The 19,215-nt window shown below is 45.9% G+C and overlaps 1 protein-coding gene across 1 annotated transcript; it reads left to right on the top strand.

Annotated features, from left to right (window-relative positions):
- The first annotated feature begins 2,658 nt into the window (after positions 1 to 2,658).
- LOC114586902 (vomeronasal type-2 receptor 26-like) lies at positions 2,659 to 18,929 on the top strand. The gene is made up of 6 exons (XM_028710756.2): positions 2,659 to 2,735; positions 5,150 to 5,441; positions 6,910 to 7,770; positions 8,522 to 8,749; positions 17,147 to 17,273; positions 18,028 to 18,929. Exons 1-6 carry the CDS (start codon positions 2,659 to 2,661, stop codon positions 18,927 to 18,929), a joined length of 2,487 nt encoding a protein of 828 aa, XP_028566589.2.
- The last annotated feature ends 286 nt before the right edge of the window (positions 18,930 to 19,215 follow it).

Here is a 19,215-nt window from a genome sequence, read left to right as displayed (position 1 = left end):
AATGACCATCAGCCAGTCTGAAGTGTCCCAGATAAGTCTTTCAAATCTCCATCAGCTGGGGAAACATGTAGAACTATTCTATCTGTATTACGATTACTGTTGCCTAAGAATTTTTGCTTATTGGTTATATTGCAACTTTGTAGTTTATTCCAGTTGCTGTTGGCTTTATATTAGACTCCATTCTATGTTGCTGATGAATTTCTTTGCTAATGTTTACCAATTAATAAACGTTTGTCTCCACCTAAGAGTCTGTCCAGTGAAATCTAAAGAACCTCTTGCTTGTTTGGTGGTTGCCATTGGCCAAATAGCCATTAGGGGGCACTGGCAAGAGAGCACCTGTAGACAGCCCTAGAATGTACCACTACTCAGTTTCATTGGATGAACCTGAGTTCTAGTATTTCAAAGAGAAAAACGATCTGTAGTTTCATAAACCTCCTGACCATTTCCCCTCTTTGTGACCTTTTGGCCCTGGAATAGGACCCTAGAAATATCACAGCTCATAATGAATGTTTTCCACCCTCCAGACCTTTTTCTGTTTGGATACCCTGGTGCTGTCATATACCAATCTCTTCTCTAATTTCTTCTTAAGGGTGCTACATCCTCCCACTGGCTAAGAACCACCTCCCTTGTGATGTCAGGGATTCCAGAACTCCTCCCATTTAGCATTCTACATAAAGCATAAACCCAGCAAAATGTGTCTTTCAGATCTGTTATGCTACTTATTTTTCCAATCCTTGCTGCAGTTGTTGCATACATAAACAATTTTATAATTATATATTATCATTGAAAGGTTAAAAGACTATTATCGTTACAGTCAAACATTGGTTGTTGAACGTAATCCATTCCAGAAGCCCATTCAGCTTCCAAAATCTTCGACAACTGAGGCGCAGCTTCCAATTGGCTGCAGGAGCTTCCTGCACTCAAGCGGAGGTCACACCAGACATTTGGCTTCTGATAAACGTTCAAAAACCGGAAGACTTAATTCTGGGTTTTCGGTATTCGGGAGCCAAAACATTCCAAAATGGAGGCATTTGGCAACCGAAGTTTGACTTCATAAGGTTTCTACAACCAAAATAAGCAATAGTGGTGAAAGTAGGCAACCTTCTATTGCACCTTTCATAACTACATTTCTCGGAAAGTATCCCATTTACTATTAAATTTGCGTATTGTTCTGAACATATGGCAGTAATAGCTCTTCCTGTTTTCTCCAAATTCCATGATTTCAATTACTTTTTTTAAGAGGACCCAAGATATATTATCAAAAGCCTTTTCTGTGTCCCAAAAGAACATTGCAAATGGTTTACAGTGGTACCTCAGGTTACATACGCTTCAGGTTACAGACTCTGCTAACCCAGAAATAGTGCTTCAGGTTAAGAACTTTGTTTCAGGATGAGAACAGAAATTGTGCTCCGGCGGCACGGTGGCAGCAGGAGGCCCCATTAGCTAAAGTGGTGCTTCAGGTTAAGAACAGTTTCAGGTTAAGAACGGACCTCCGGAACGAATTAAGTACTTAATCCGAGGTACCACTGTATTGATATTTCTTTCTTAAAATTCCAAGGCATTTATTACTATTCTCAGCAGCCCCTGGCCCCAGCCTTGTGGAACACTCTGTCGCAAGAGACCAGAGCCCTGCAGGATTTGACATCTTTTCGCAGGGCCTGCAAGACGGAGCTGCTCTGCCATGCCTTTGGTTGGGGCCCAGTCTGACTCCCCCTCCTTTATAAGGACCTTCTATAAGACCCTGCATGTAGGCGGCCTCCCTAGCTCTTCCAAGCAGCCCATATAAGACCAGCATAAATAGTTGGGCCGGAGGGCTGCCATCTGATTTTACTTTGATCTTAATCTGATTTTAAGCTGTATTTTAATTGATTGAAGCTCTTAATACATATCGGGAAATACATATGATAACTCTTATACATTGGATATTTAATTTGGATTATGAATGTATTCAAGTTTTGAAAAGATGGCCCTGTTAGAATTTATTCAAGGTTATATACAACATCAATAAATAGGTTTATTATAAAATGGTTATCCATTTGTAGAACTTGTGTGTATGTGTGTGGTCCCAATTTCCACAGTTGTTTCCACTGTTTCTCATTATAACTTTCTTGATCGCCCATTCAGGAGCGCCAGTTAAGACTTTGGTGAGATATGAAAAACATGTTGTTTTTTCTTGCAATGTGACAAAAAACTTAAAAGCCAGGGCAGATTATGGTCTGTCCTGTAATTACAAAATTAATCATAATTACGTCTACTTCTTCTCATTGCTGCTAGGGAATTCCAGTGGACAAATGCAGAATTATGAACCAAGACTGCTGGGTGTTATTAATATCCCCAATGTCATTCACAACCTGTGTTACTGAGAGCCAGGGCTCTGTCGGTCTGATTACTGGTTTTTTTTACATCGTGTAATTCCGGCTTTGCGTCAGCTACATGTGTGGCTATTCTGCTCAGATGTTGTCATTCAGGGACAGTCAAATGACAGTATGGGAAGAAATTAAGATTTTCCCCTTCAAGATAGCACTATTTGCAAACTTGTTACTATTGCTGCTGCTACCAGTTGCATGCAAGGTTCTTATTTCTCAATGTTGCTTCTGGGAACCTCTTCCTATTCTTCACCAATATTATCAGTCTGGAGACCTCATCATTGCTGGCGTTATGTCACAGCTTTATATAGCTTCAAGTATAACAACCTTCGAGGAGCCCCCATCTGCTGAACTCTTTGATGACAATGTGTAAGGAGATGTACTTTGCTAACCATATTATACACCTGTAATCAAAATATTCCACATTTGTGATATTGTTGTTTAGTCATTTAGTTGTGTCCACCTCTTCGTGACCCCCTGGACCAGAGCACGCCAGGCCCTCCTGTCTTCCACTGCCTCCCACAGTTTGGTCAAACTCATGTTGGTAGCTTCGAGAACACTGTCCCACCATCTCGTCCTCTGTTGCCCCCTTCTCCTTGTGCCCTCCATCTTTCCCAACATCAGGGTCTTTTCCAGGGAGTCTTTTCATGAGGTGGCCAAAGTCTTGGAGCCTCAGCTTCGGGATCTGTCCTTCCAGTGAGCACTCAGGGCTGGTTTCCTTCAGAATGGAGAGGTTTGATCTTCTTGCAGTCCATGGGACTCTCAAGAGTCTCCTCCAGCACCAGAATTCAGAAGCATCAATTCTTCGGCAATCAGCCTTCACTTCCATACATCACTACAGGGAAAACTATAGCTTTAACTATATTATTTCATCATTATGCACCATTTTTTCCCTTTTAACAGTTCCAGTGTTTATGGTTGAGGGTAAATTTGCTCAATCAATATTGGTAACTATAAACAGTGTCTGTTCGTAGTGAGCAAACACACAACTGTGAGTAGCTCTTTTAAACTATTTCTGTTTCAAAATCAACAGCTTTTAGTACTTTCCACATTATTTGTGTAGAGACTCCCCCCCCCCCCGCCATATTTCCCATTTTTAGTTTTGGATTCATTTATTGTTTATCGGTCACCTATGCTGAAAGGAATGGTTCATCACTTTCAAATAGTGAGTTTTAGGTTATCCTTAGAATAATGAGAACTACGATGTCCTCAACTCATTTTAAAAATCTTCCCCCTGCTCTTATCATTTGTACAAGCAGCAGCAACAGCAACAGTAATGGGATTAGGACTTGTAGTAACAAAAGTAATAATATTAGTAGCAACAACAATGGTATATTAAGTTTCTGCCCTAGAAAAATACATGCACATTGCTGTGGGAAGCATGACTCTGAGACACATGTAAATGTGTGATGAATATGTGAAATTTCCAAATGCACAACCTTAATTACAAAATATCTCAGGATTTAACTCAAAATAAATTGCAATTAATATAAGAAAAGCACATTCTATTTTTTGAGTTTTCCAGAGTTCAGTAGTAACTAAAGTATTGCTATGTATAGTTGAGTGATGTGAATGCATATGTCCTCCTGCTCATGGGAACAACACATCCATATTTGTCTGCCAATGTTACCAAACATTCTCCTACACTGGGTGCATATATTAATAGAATCATAAAATTGTTGAGTTGGAAGGGACCCCCAGGGGTCATCTAGTCCAACTCCCTGCAACGCAGGAATCTCAACTAAAGCATCCATGACAGATGGCCATCCAAATTCTGCTTAAAAACTACCAATGTAGGTGAGTCCACAACCTTCCAAGGGAGTCGGTTACCCTGTTGAAGAGTTTTTACCATCAGGAATCTCTTCCTGATGTTTAGTCAGAATCTCCTTTCTTATACCCTGAAGCCTTTGATCTTTTTGAGACAGCTAGATATCTTTATAGAAAAAGAAAGGAGAAAAGAAAAGAAAGAAAAACAGGAAAAAATAAAATAAAAGGGCTTCAGATTCTGTCTGTCAGTTACATAAAAAGAATGATTCAGAACATTCACTCCACAACATTCAAGTATTCCAGTACCCATAAACCAGTATTTTTCCAATCTTGAAATCCAGTTATTGTGTGTTCACCTTCAATTTCAAACAAGTCCAGAAACGGTTCCCAATTTATAATATTGCTAAAAGTTAGCAATAGTTTTTCAGTAGCTAAACATACCAGCTTTGCCTCCACCAATTTCAGCAAGCATACCTCCATATTAAATAACGATAAATCTTTCCCTCTCTGTATGTATAAGAGTATCACATCTGTGAACATACATTAAGACAATATTCAATATATATTGCTCCACACTCAGTTCTTTACCTTCAATTTCCACTTCTTGTAGTATTTGCTATGTTTTTCCAGCCTGATCCCATTTACATTTACATTTCTTCTGGTTTTGTTTCCCCCCACAAAGCATGCCAGGGATTTAATCACTCCAAGTCGTAGGGAGAGCTCTTTCTCTCTCCATTCCATAGATGTCCAGAAATCTCTCCATGTCTCCATTTATAACCTCGTTTATGTTTCCCAGAATCCCAGCTCTATCACTGAGTTGCTTCATTTCTCCATATGCCTGTATTCTCCCAATTCATCAAGTGAGTTCTTCCAGCTCATCAGTTGCTCCTTGTAGCTTTGCCATAGTTTCATCTCTCACTCTTGCCAGTTCTTTGTTGTCAAAAGCTGCCATCAATTTCATTCACCTCTGGTTTAATTTAGTTCTGTGCATTTTTATATATGAATCTCATTTCCAGGTCAGTGACACAACTCTACCAGCACATTATGGCCTTTGTATTTGCTGTAGAGGAGATCAATGAAAACCCCTATATCTTACCCAATGTCACACTGGGCTGCCACATATATAACAGCCATTTCACCGCAGGATGGACTTATCATGCCTCAGTGGAACTCCTCTCTGGACGGGGCAGACTCACCCCCAACTACAAGTGTGATGGTGAGAGCACTCCAGTAGCAGCCGTTGGGGGACCAAACTCCGACTTATGTCTCTACATGTCAGCTGTCCTGTCCATGTACAAGATGCCACAAGTAAGTTAAGTGTATAGACATTTGCTGGTGAGAGATTTGTCCAAAACATTCTTACCCTGTTTGCCGAGGGAGGTTTGTGTTTTGATTTCATGCAAAGGTTTACAAAAATCACATTTGCTAATGTTAATTGAATCAGTAGAATAAAGTTACAAAGCAACCAGTACTAGTATGGGAAGAACTGAGTGCTACAGTGGAGATAAGCATTTCCTCTCTAAACATAATATCCATAAATGCCAATTAGAAAGATTTGCCAATGCCAGTTAGAAAGTCATTGCCTGTACAGGGATTGACTTTCTTTCTTAAGGCTTTAGAAACATAATCCATGATCTGCATTGTTTGAAATGGAAAACGCTTTTTTTTATCACCTTAACACAGTATTCAATCAATCAACCGTTACTGGCCAATCCGTATGACATAATTTCCTATAAATCAGCACACTAGCTGACCTTAAATTTGTTTCACCTAGTTCTCTCTCTCTCTCTCTCTTTCTCCCTCTCTCTCTCTCTCTCTCTCTCTCCCCCCCCCCCTCTCTCTCTCTCTCTCTCTCTCTCTCTCTCTCTCCTGTTCCCATATCTTTCTAACATACTTTCTTTCTTGTTCGACTCACTGTTCTATTCCTGGCATCCCAACTGCATATATACATCACCCAAATTTACAAAGCTTATGTCCAGGGTACCTCAAGGACTGCCTGAACCCTTATATCTCAGCTCAATCACTAAGATCATATGCAGGAGCATCTCTTGTCATTCCATGAGTTGACAAGGCTCATTTGACTACCACAAGAAACCAAGCTTTTAGTGATTTGCACAGTATTGACTCAATTCAATTCAACCCAATCTCCTTTATTGGCGTAAAAAGAGTGCATTGCATATATGGATCCGAACACAACACAGGTAACAAAACATAGTAGGAGGTACTTTGGGATAAAACCATCCAGACAATGTGAGAAACAAAGCTGGCTCTAAAGATCTATAGGGGCGTAATTTCATGGCGTCACTGAAAATTTTTGCCACATTCTCCACAGAAGTCAACAGGGACTTAGCAGTTGTCTTCTGCTTCAACTTGTAAATGTCTGCTGAAAAGTTTTATATACCATCAGTTTTACGTAGGCAATGAAGAGTCCATCTTTCTACCATAGTTGCCTGATTTCTGATGTTAACTCTTTTTTTGTAGGGTTTTTATGGTATAGTTATTATGTCCAGTTTTTGTAAAATTCTTTGATGTTTTCTATGAATTGATATATATACACCCACCTGCCTTGTATAACTAAAAGTCACTTAAATCAATACTTTTCCAAAACCACTCCCTTCTAATTCTATTAACCTAATGGAATTATTTTGGGGGGGCAGGGGACCTTCTTGTCCATAAACGTTAATCAAAGGAAAAAAGCCCCAAAATATTTAGTTTTGTTGAAACCTGATATCTTAATGTTGTGACACTTCCCTCTTTTAAAAATTATCCTCTTTAGCTCATCTACGGCTCTTCTCCTGTGACAAATAGCAACATCCAAGGAGCTTTTCTCCATCAGATGTTCCCAAAGGGGTCTCATCAATATAAGGGGATTCTCCAGCTCCTGCTGCATTTCAGATGGATATGGATTGGGGTGTTATCTCTCAAAGACGACACTGGAGAGATGTTTGTACAAAATGTTCTTCCCATGTTTGCCGAGAGAGGCATTTGCGTTGCTTTTCAAGAAACATTTCCTAAACTAACATTTTCCAGTGAGTTTTATGAAACACTTGAGGAAGGTTCAAAAGCATTGGATATTATTATGGAAAGCACTGCCAATGTTGTGCTTGTGAATGGTGAAATTCATACCATGATGGTAATGCGGGCCATGCTCAAGCTTCAAGGAACAGATGATATACCAATGCAATCCAAGACAAAGGTCTGGGTTATGACAGCCCAGATGGATTTCGCTTCGTGTTCATTTGTGAAATATTTGGACGTACAAGTCTTCCATGGAGCTCTATCCTTTGCAGTCCACTCAAAGGAGATTCCTGGATTCCAGAAATTTCTTCAGATGAGAAATCCTAACTTGGAAGTTGAAGATGGCTTTATCAGAGACTTCTGGGAAGCAGCATTTGAATGTGTTTTCCCTCATCCATCTCTAGAGAAAGCACACAACAAATGTTGCACTGGGGAGGAGAAGCTGGAGGACCTTCCTGCATCTGTTTTTGAAATGAAGACAAGTAGCCACAGCTATGCCGTCTACAATGCTCTATATGCTCTTGCACATGCTCTGAATGCTATGCATCACCACACAATAAAATACAGAGCAATGGCAGAAAAAGAGAAATGGGATTTCCTAAGTCTACGCTCCTGGCAGGTAATGAGAGAGTCCAACATAGGGTTGCCATATGTCCAGATTTTCCCAGACATATACAGAATACTGCAGCCAGCAGCAGTGTGTGGGCGGAAATTGGTCAAATTTCTAAGTAATCGGTCCAATGTCAGCAGTGCCGTTTTTGCTGATTTTCCATAAAAATAGCTCAAAAATGGTAGTTTTTTTCCTGCAATTTTGCCAAAAAAGCTCAACAACTTTGCTCCCAAAACAATTGTTTTGTCCAGATTTTAATGGCTTGAAATATGGCAACCCTAAACTAAAAAAGGTTACTATATCTGTGAGTATCTAGAACTTGTTTTATGTCATTTTATGTTATTTTGCACCCTATGGTGTTAACTGCTTTGAGAGTTGTGCAGGTGGGATAAAAAATATTATAATAAATGCATATCACTGCTAAGACATGGAGTGCTCTGGTTTCTTTCTAAAAACAATTCATATCATTCCCACTTTTTTTGTATATCCTCTGATATTTAACTGTTTTGAGTGCTGTGATCTCAGTGGACAGATTGAATTTAAGATTTCATATCATTTTCCTAGTGCTAAAAATACTCTCCAAAGAGCATTTCCATTTCTAATAAGTCCCTGATACAAAAATGACAAAGATTAACCTGCATAGTCTTTTAAAGAACAATGAACCATAGCCCTCACATGTGAAATGTAATCAACTTCTTGTAAATGTAAATTGTTCAACAAATCGTTATGAATTCCATTTTTTATTCTCCCTTTGATCTAGCTCCACAAAATTCTGAGAAGAGTCTCTTTTAACAATAGTGTTGGGGGGAAAGTTTCCCTTGACCAAAATGGGGAATTAATTACTGGATTTGATATAATCAATTGGGTTGTGTTGCCAAATGAGTCCTTTATCAGAGTCAAAGTTGGAGCAATGGACACACAGGTTGCCTCGGAAGAAGGCTTCAGCTTGGATTATGATGCCATTGTGTGGCCCAACAGGTTCAACCAGGTAAAGTCCACTCCAGGGATTCTCCATTCATTTCCTCAATGGTCAATAAATGTTTCACTGGTTAAACCCTAAAACAGATATCCCTCACAGTTAAATTAAATGTGGCTGGGAGATCTGGGACCACAGCACCAATCTAGATCATCTTCCAAAGTAATGATTCCAATATTGATGAGGAATACATCAGGATCAAACAAGAGCTCAACACATTGGACAGAGGGACAAGGATTGATTTTGATGAAAGCATTCAGGAAGCTTTGGGGCTATCCCTTCTTGATATTCAAAGGAACTGAATAGGTTGTCTAATTCCTGTTTTACTAACATATGGGGGTTCAACTAAATGACCCTTGGGATCCCTTCCAACAATTCTATGGTGTGATATAATTGGCTGTGCAGCAGATTCAGCCAACTCCCAAACAGAACCAGGCCCATTCAGGCCAATTGGTGTCCTGTCCTGATAGGGTTGAAGCAGCTACAAATCACTACAGGGTGGACCAGCACATCCAAAATCAGTTTGTAGAAATCTGTGCCATTTTGTACCTCAGAGCAGCCCCTTTTAAGAGCAGAATGTCTCTGAAATGTGGCAACTGTTAATTATAATTGAAGATAAGGAGAACGCCTAGGTGGAGACCCCACCCAACACTCTCCAATCACATGCTGGGCAGTGTGACACTGAAGGGGTTTATTTTCTATCTTTTCCCAGTCAATCCCAGTCCTATCCTTCTGTGTGTTCTTTTTTTAAATTTTTTTTTGCTGTGTTTTAAAATTTTCTCACTGCTAATCATTGTTGCTGTTGTTGCTGCATTTATAGTTTCTCACAACAAAATATCAGAAGGACACAGCTCACTTGCTTTTTAAAATAATTTTTATTAGTTTTCCAATATACCCCCAATAATAGCCAAATTATAACAATTATCAATTCATTCCCAAATAATACAATTATCAAAGTGCCAATCAACTTCCAATTAATACGTTTTCGTTAAAGTGGCTCCCCCCATAATGGTTTGGGTGCGTTTCCGATCTCATATCACTGCGTTCCATAATCTCAATTAATGTTGGTTACATTTCAGTTATGATAATAATAATCCCTTAGTCAACAGCTACATAATTAATGATTTCCATTCGTGATGTTACAATATATAAATTTATAAAGCTTCAAGTGAGGAACTCAAACTATTAAGGACCCAGCTTGTTTTCTGCATCCTAGTGGTGTTACACCATTTTATTTTTTAACCCAAGTGCAGCGGGCCAGAGGTCACCGGTGGGAGGAGTTTGGAAGTGCAGATGCTGCAAAAATGGAATGACAATGGCTTGTGATCTAAATGGCCACAACTTTATTGATTACAGTTTTAGGCCGGCTTTGGCATAGGCATTGGGTATTTTTCCTGAATCAGCCAATGCTATGATAGGGTCTCTACTGCGACTTCAATGAATATTTTACTTTTTCTCTTTGCTGACAATTTGCCCCTCAGAAGACCCCTGACTTTTGTTATCCTACCAAGTGGGCTGCTGCCTGCCCATTAATCTCCAGGTTTTTAAAAAGATAAACACAAAGGTTCTCAAATACTTGGTGTAAGAAACTGGGCAAACACATGAGTATGAGAAGTTGCAGAATTGAGCACTCATGGTGTCAGGGGCTCAGGAGCAGAGGCACAGGGGAGAGAGGAAATGGAGAGCAAAGGGGAAGAATCTGAGGGCAGCGTAGGGGAGTATGACAGTGACCCGAGAGATTCCATGAGCCTCTCCAGCGAATCAGAAGATTCCCAGAAGGGGGCGCCGATGGCCAGGGCAAGGGGGGTCCCAGGGGGGACGCACCAGAAACAAGGGGCCAGCGTGGACTCCCAAAGCAGCAGCGGGAGATCAGGACCAGCTTCCCCACCAGAGCGTAGTGGGGGGGAAGAGTCCCATGTGTCAGGGCCAGCGTCTCCTCCAGCGGGAAGAGAAGATGAGTCAGGGCTGACCACGCCTCTATCGGAGAGTGGGGGAACGGAGGGGAGGTCAGGTCCAGCTAGCCTCCCCGAAGGGGGAAGCAGTGGCAGGAGCAGTGCAACGGTCTAGAGTTTGAGACGTAGAGCTGCGCGCCGCGGCTGTGAAAGTGAAACTGAACTTCAATAAAGACTTTTGTATATAAAAACGAACTGGCGTTGGTCCTTTGTGAGCTGGGACCTCGGGCAGCTCTGACAGTAAGCTCTGTCTCTATGATAGAATTGAACCCTTTATGATAGAATTGAGCTGGCGCAGCGAGGGGCAAAACTTGGTGTTTTGCGAGCTCACGAAGATAGGCAAAGATGACTACAGAGGAGAAGGTGAAAGAGCTGCAAGAAGCAGTCACGACGCTTTACGCAGAAGTAGCAGCATCCAGAAAGAGAGAGGAAGAAGCTGTAGCGCTCTGCCAGGATCTGCGGACCAGGTGGGAACGTTTGGGCAAAGAGGGGCTGCCAGGACCCAAGCCGGAGGGAGTTGGCCTCGGGAAGAGGGGGGGCAGCATCGTAGCGCACTTCGACAGGAACCTGCAGCAGTATCCTAACTTCAGAGCAGACATAGTTTTCGCGCTCAATTTGCTTCGGAAAGACTTTAGAGATGAGGAGGAGAAAGTGGGCTTCATAATAACTCATCTGCATGGGGAAGCTAAATCGTGGCTGCGCAATTTATGGCGCGAAAATGATCCCGCCCTCCAAGATTCAAAAGCATTTATCAAGGCTATGGACGATTGTTTTAAATCAACGGTAGATGTGGATGTGGCCAGGAGGGAAATGCATGGGCTGAAGCAGGGCAAAGCCACTGTGAGACAATATCACTCCCGCTTTTTTTGCGTTAGTAAATGTGCTGGGCTGGGAGAAGGACTCCGCTGCCGTAAGGGATCTGTTCTGGGAGGGACTAAATGGGGCCGTGAAAGATGAGCTGGCGAGGGGATAGAGACCTAACAGCACCACAGAAGTCGTCCAGAGAGCGCTGGCAATAGGGGTGCGACTGGAAGAACGCCCTTGGAGCAGGGATGAGGGAAGCTTGGGGCGCACACCAGCCAGAACAACTCCCTTCCTACCCAGAGAGACAGGGCGCGCGCAATCCACGCCTCCACTGGAGGGGGGAGAAGAACCGATGGAGACAGGTGGTGCCAGGGCTCAGACAGCGACCAGAGCCCAAACACCAGGAGCAGTCAAGGCGAAGGCTCCTAGAGGGAACAGGAAGTGCTACATCTGCGACAGTGCGCAGCACATGGCCAAAGAGTGTCCCCAGAGGATCCAGAGGCACACTGCAGCCTCAGCAACAGTAAGGGGAGCAGTTCAGCAGGGGGAACAGCTACAGGGAAACGACGAAGCCTGGTTGGAGGCAGAGGCACTGGGGCCCAGCCAGGCGAGTCAGTGAAGCAGTCCCCAGAGATTTTACAGCCCACAGACCCCCTCCCACCCAAACCAGTGGTGCAACTCACCGCATCGCTCCAGCTGCCCAATGGACTCACCCTGGAAGTCCCTATTACCATTGACTCTGGTAGTAATGCAGACTTTGTAGGAGTGGACTTCATCAGGCAACATCGCATAGCGCTCCTACCAGCCACAATGCCCCTAAACATCGTCACAGTCGATGGCAGAGAGCTACTGGGAGGACAGGTGGTACAGCAAACACCGCCTATGGTAATGCAAATTGGAAATCACCGCGAAGTCATCAGCTTCAACGTCACCCACCTGTCGGACACGCCCATAGTGTTGGGCATGAGTTGGCTGGATAGGCACAGCCCGGCATTAGCATGGTACCAGCGGCAATTGACCTTCTGCTCCTCCTACTGCGCAGAACACTGCATCCGGACCAGCCAGGAAGAGGAGGGGCAAGAGGATGAACCACAGCTACACTTAGGCATGGTGCAAGCGGTACCCAACAAGTACAAGGCGTTTTTGGAGGTCTTCTGCGAGAAGGAAGCGGACAAGCTGCCTCCCCACAGGCCCTACGACTGCAAGATTGACCTCCTGCCGGGGGCGACGCTGCCGACTGGAAAACTGTATTCCATGTCTGAAGACGAACTGCAAGAACTCAGGGAGTTCATAGATCACAACTTGAAGCGGGGATTCATCCGAGAATCCAGAGCAGTGGGGGGCAGTCCCATGTTTTTCGTGAAGAAGAAAGACACGCCCCAACGGAGGCTGGTAGTTGATTACAGAATCATAAATTCCAGGACAAAGCCCACAGCATTCCCCATGCCCAAGATCGACGACCTGCTCGCGACGGTGAGGAAGGGACGAATCTTCACCAAGTTGGATCTACGAGGGGCGTACAACCTTATACGCATGCGGGAGGGCGATGAGTGGAAGACGGCCATGTTTACGCCTTTAGGCACCTATGAATATGGAGTTATGCCGTTTGGTCTGCAAAATGGCTCCCATTGTTTCCAAGCCTTCATGCACCACGTGTTAGCGGGACTCCTCTACAAGACGTGCGTCTGCTTCCTAGACGACATCCTGATCTTCTCGGAATCGCAGGAGGCTCACGAGGGAGATGTCAAGGAGGTCCTGCAGAGACTACGGGAGCACAGACTTTACGCCAAACTGGAGAAGTGCCAGTTGAACATGACGGAGGTGGATTTCCTGGGCTACAAGCTGTCCGACAAGGGACTCGCCATGGACAGCACCAAGGTCCGCTCGGTGTTGGACTGGAAGAGCCCGCGCAATCGGAAGGAGGTCCAGAAGTTCGTTGGCTTCGCCAACTTTTATCGCAAGTTCATCAAGGGGTTCGCGATGGAGACGGCGGCCCTCACGGACACCCTCAGCTCCAAGAAGAAGAAGTTCACCTGGACAGACCAGGCGGAGCAGTCCTTTCAGAGACTCAAGCGTCTCTTCGCATCCGAAGAACAGCTGCTACACGTAAACCCCAGCAAACCAATGAGGGTTGAAACGGACGCCTCGGACAGAGCTGTGGGGGCGGTCCTGTTGCAGCAAGATCCGCAAGGGGACTGGAGGCCATGCACATTCTACTCCAGGAAACTCAGCAAGTCGGAACAGAACTACACCATCTGGGACAGGGAGTTGCTGGCCATTCATGCAGCCTTCAAGGCGTGGCGGCACTTCCTCATCGGAGCCAGACACACAGTGCAGGTCCGCACGGACCATAAGAACCTGGAGTACTGGCGCACGGCGCAGTTCCTGAACCAGAGACACATCCGCTGGGCGGAGTTCTTTGCGGATTTCGACTTCCGGATAGAATACATCCCGGGAGACAACAACGTCATGGCGGATGCACTATCCAGGAAGCCGCAGTATCTCGAGGAAGCGGCACCGGTGGCGGCCAAACACATTTTCGCACTGAAAGCGTGGGCGTGCGCGTCAGCCACCGTGGACCTGGACGCGGTACGTCGCGCGCTGCAGACGGATTCGTTCGCACAATCCAAGATGGAGGAGGTGCGAAGAGGCACAGCGAAGGACGACGAGTTCCAGATACGCGACGGACTGCTCATCCGCAAAGGGGCTCTCTACGTGCCGGGAGACGACCTCCGTGCGAAAGTCCTGCAACAGTTACACGACGCGCCCAGCGCTGGGCACTTCGGCAAGGACAAGACGGCGGAATTAGTAGCCAGAGACTTTTGGTGGCCCAAGATGAGGGGAGAAGTCACGGATTACGTCTCTAGGTGTGACACATGCCAAAGGGCCAAACCAGTACACAGAAAGCCGGCGGGACTGCTGGAACCGCTACAGACGCCGCTCGAACCGTGGGAGAAAGTGGCCCTGGACTTTGTCACAGATCTGCCCAGCTCGCGAGGCAAAACAGCGGTACTCGTGGTCGTAGACCTGTTCACCAAGATGGCGCACTTCATTCCTTGCGCGAAGGTGGCCACAGCGGAACAGACCGCCAAGCTGTTCATAGACCACGTGTTCAAAGTTCACGGCTTACCACGGTCCATCCTGTCCGACCGGGGGCGCCAATTCATCTCGAGCTTCTGGCAGAAGCTGCTGGGCATCCTGAACGTCAAGATCAACTTAGCGTCGGCACGACACCCGCAGACCAACGGACAAGCGGAGAGGGTCAACGCCATCATGCAGCAGTACCTGCGATGCTATGCGAATCAACAGCCCTCGACCTGGGTGGACTACCTACCGCTGGCCGAGTTTGCCTACAACAACACGAAGCACGGGTCTACAGGAGTGACACCATTCTTCGCCAACAATGGGCGGCATCCCAGAACCTTCCCGGGGTTAGAGACGAAGGGGGAGGGGGAGCCACGGGGAGCAGAGCACTTGGCAGCAGAGTTACAGGAGGTCCACGAGCAACTCCGAAGGCACTTGGAACTCGCAAAACACGCCTACAAAATGCAGGCAGACAGGCACAGGAGAGTTGGGGAAGACATCCAGGTGGGGGACTGGGTCTGGTTAGCAGCCCAGGCAGTGCCGGCCAGAACGTTAGCTAAGAAGAAGCTCAGACACAAGCAGCTAGGGCCTTACCAAGTCGAGGCACAAATCAATCCAGTGGCCTTCCGGTTGACACTTCCGGAGGGCTCCAGAATGCACCCGGTCTTTCATAGGTCAGTGCTCACACCCTACAAGGAACCCCACAGGTTTCAGGCGCCAGGGAACGCACCAGACCCACTCAGCAAATCGCCAACAGGGGAGGGGTCACCGAGGGCGGCACCACTCAACGAGGTCACGGAGATTTTAGACTCGAGATGGGGGGAAGAGGGAGTTGAATATCTCCTCGCCAGGGAAGGTACCCCGGCCAGCACCAACAGGTGGGTACCGTACTATGCCGTGGAGGAGCACTACCTCAAAGATGAGTTCAATGCACTCTTCCCACACAGACCGATGCCGGCAGATTATTTCGACGACTGGCTTTTCACACCCACACTTTCAGCCAGTACGTTCCAGGGGTTCTCATCAGCTGAGGAAACGGCGCCAGAAACAAGCTCCCCAGAGGGATCACTCTCGGGGTTTGTCACAGACCGCTCTTATTGGTGGGACAATCAACCGGAGGTGGGGTGGAGCAGGGAACTGCTGAGGGGGCCCTTACACGCAGCATCACCCGAGGTAACAGGGGGAGGGAAGGACATGGACGTGTTGGGGGAGGATCCTGGGTTCGAGCACAACTGCAGAGAGATGGAAGCAGAGGAGATCGACGTCGACGAGCCCATTACGGGCTGGCCGGATCCCGCTGGCCGGCTGCACACCAGGGGGAAAGAACGGTATCCCGCACTCACCCCCACAGCACTGGAGCACCCGGAACCCGCACCCGAAGAGGGGGAGGGGGGAAGGGGGGGCTTCGAGAGGGGATGGATGTCAGGGGCTCAGGAGCAGAGGCACAGGAGAGAGAGGAAATGGAGAGCGAAGGGGAAGAATCTGAGGGCAGCAGAGGGGAGAATGACAGTGACCCGAGAGATTCCATGAGCTTCTCCAGCGAATCAGAAGATTCCCAGAAGGGGGCGCCGATGGTCAGGGCAAGGGGGGGTCCCAGGGGGGACGCACCAGAAACAAGGGGCCAGCGTGGACTCCCAAAGCAGCAGCGGGAGATCAGGACCAGCTTCCCCACCAGAGCGTAGTGGGGGGGAAGAGTCCCATGTGTCAGGGCCAGCGTCTCCTCCAGCAGGGAGAGAAGATGAGTCAGGGCTGACCACGCCTCTATCGGAGAGTGGGGGAACGGAGGGGAGGTCAGGTCCAGCTAGCCTCCCCGAAGGGGGAAGCAGTGACAGGAGCAGTGCAACGGTCTAGAGTTTGAGACGTAGAGCTGCGCGCCGCGGCTGTGAAAGTGAAACTGAACTTCAATAAAGACTTTTGTATATAAAAACGAACTGGCGTTGGTCCTTTGTGAGCTGGGACCTCGGGCAGCTCTGACACATGGTCTTTGTAATATTTTATTTTTAATGGATTTTTAAAGGGGACTAGCATGGAAGCCCCTGGAGTGACCCACCTGGAATTTGGGAGGGTGAATCCCCTTGTAGGGACTTCAGTGTCCCCAGCCTTCATGGCACTATGTCAAATAAACAAGAAATTAGTGCCCATTTTGCTTCACAATGCAAGTCAAAGGGATTTCCGGAGGTATGTAAAATCCAGATCATGATCCAAACGAGGCTATAAATCAGGTAAGATTTACAGACTGGAGCCACAGATCAGGTTCCAGAGGTCCTCGCACAGCCCTAGTACATTAACAATATTGCTAAAAGAGAATGTCTTTATCCTGAATCTTCAGTGTTATTCTAAACATTTTGATAACAACATAATAATTAACATGGTTATGGGTTTCTAATGACAGAGGTTCCAACACTCTGTCCAGTATTGTGGTGGTTGCATTAAAAGGAACCCTCACTCAAAACTTCTGTTATTTTTCTTTACACCAACTGATTTCTAAACTGCAGGTTTCTTGGATGGGCCTGTGAGACATGAACTACCTAACTTCTCTCTCTTCTCCCTCTCTCTTAAAAATAAACAGTCACGACCTGCTTCTCTGTGCAATCAGAACTGCCACTTTGGTTATAGTCGTGCCAAAAAGGAAGGGAAGCCATCTTGCTGCTATGATTGTCTCCCATGTTCAGAAGGAAAGATTTCCAACAAGGAAGGTAAGAGATGTTTTGGACAGTATTTATAGACTCCATCAGGTATGATCCAGTACATGCATGTCAGAAACTAATTTCCCTGATTCTTAAATTGTATGGATTTGGCTGATAGTATGCAGTTAAACGCAATCGTACCTCAGATCCCGAACGCCTTGCAACTCAAAGGTTTTGGCTCCCGGATACCGCAAACCTGGAAGTGAGTGTTCCGGTTTGCAAACGTTCTTTGGAACCCAAACATCTGACACGGCTGACACGGCTTCCGAATGAGTGCAGGAAACTCCTGCAGCCCATCAGAAGCCGTGCCTTGGTTTTTGAACATTTTCGGAAATTGAACAGACTTCCGGAATAGATTCTGTTTGAGAGCCAAGGTATGACTGTATTGCCATGGGTCAGATTGGCCATACACAGAGGGCATGGAAGAGGGTGCCAGCAAAGGGAGGGGTGCAGGAATGCCTTGGGGGAGGACAAAGATCACCCAGAAGAGGGTTGCTCGGGGGAAATGACAGTGAGGGCAGAGAGTGTCCCACCTCAAGTTGTCAGAATGAGGTGGATATGTGGAACCTGGTAGAGGGCAGCAGGATGGCCTGGGGAGTGAGCACAGGACTGGTGGAAGAATTGCCGCAGGGGCCTGATCCAAGAAAGAAGGAAGCCCATAGACCTCCTCCCCGCTGCTGCTGTCTCCTCAAGTTCATAGGCAGGGAAGGAGGAAGGAACAATGTCATTTGCCTTGGAAGCTAAATTTATTTTTGTTTTCCAGACATGGATGACTGTTTTCAATGTCCACAAGATCATTACCCAAACAATGCCCAGGATGGATGCCTTCCCAAGAAAATAACCTTCTTGTCCTATGGAGAACCCTTGGGGATCAGTCTGGCCACTTTTGCCCTCTCCTTTTCTATCACCACAGCTTGGGTGCTTTGGATCTTCATTAAGCACCGGGACACTCCCATCGTCAAAGCCAACAACCGGAACCTCACCTACACTCTCCTCATCTCCCTCCTGCTCTCCTTCCTTTGTGCTTTGCTCTTCATTGGCCAACCTGAGAAGGTGACGTGCCTCATTCGACAAATTGCTTTCGGCATGATCTTCTCATTGGTAGTTTCTTGCATCTTGGCCAAAACCACCCTTGTGACTCTCGCTTTCATGGCCACAAGACCAGGGTCTAAATACAGAACATGGGTTGGGGGGAAATTGTCCAAATCCATTATTCTTTCCTGCACCCTTACTCAATCTGCAATTTGTTGTGTGTGGCTGGCAACCTCTCCCCCATTCCCGGATCTTGACATGCATTCAATGACTACAGAAATTTTACTGGAATGTAATGAAGGATCAACGATCATGTTTTACTGTGTCCTGGGTTTCATGAGTTTACTGGCCTTTGGCAGTTTCATTGTGGCTTTCCTAGCTAGAAAACTGCCCGACAGTTTCAATGAAGCCAAATTTATTACCTTCAGCATGTTAGTATTTTGCAGTGTTTGGTTGTCCTTTGTTCCAACCTACCTGAGCACCAAGGGCAAATACATGGTGGCTGTGGAGATCTTCTCCATCTTGGCATCTGGTTCTGGCTTACTAGGCTGCATCTTTTCCCCCAAATGCTATGTCATTTTACTGAGGCCTGAGTTGAACAGCAGGAGGCAGCTAATCAGGATGAATAATTAAAGAACCAACATTACTTTCTAGAAATATTAAATGTACCTGTAATTTAACCCTATTGTATTGAGCTGCATGTAACGAGAAATTAGTTATATTCCATTCCTGGTCACTGTCTCTGATGGATCAAAATTATTTGAGATAGTCCTGCAATTCAGAAAGTGGTGTTTCACAACCAATTCTCTTTGAGTTCAGATAACAATAGGCTATTACAGGCTAAGTCCCAGCCTGAACGTGGAAGATAATGCTCTGCCCATTGCTCTTCATATTTAATATATCCCTCCTTGTTCCTGAT

This window comes from Podarcis muralis, chromosome 16, assembly GCF_964188315.1.
Source record: "Podarcis muralis chromosome 16, rPodMur119.hap1.1, whole genome shotgun sequence".
Lineage (NCBI taxonomy): Eukaryota > Metazoa > Chordata > Lepidosauria > Squamata > Lacertidae > Podarcis > Podarcis muralis.
This window is presented reverse-complemented; position numbering and strand designations above follow the sequence as displayed.

Bases quoted from the DNA above. Each gene is read 5' to 3' on its own strand.
- LOC114586902 (XM_028710756.2), top strand. From the start codon at position 2,659: ATGTCACAGCTTTATATAGCTTCAAGTATAACAACCTTCGAGGAGCCC. The intron at 2,736-5,149 runs GTAAGGAGATGT...TCTCATTTCCAG, and splicing joins GAACTCTTTGATGACAATGT to GTCAGTGACACAACTCTACC. The intron at 5,442-6,909 runs GTAAGTTAAGTG...TATCCTCTTTAG, and splicing joins CCATGTACAAGATGCCACAA to CTCATCTACGGCTCTTCTCC.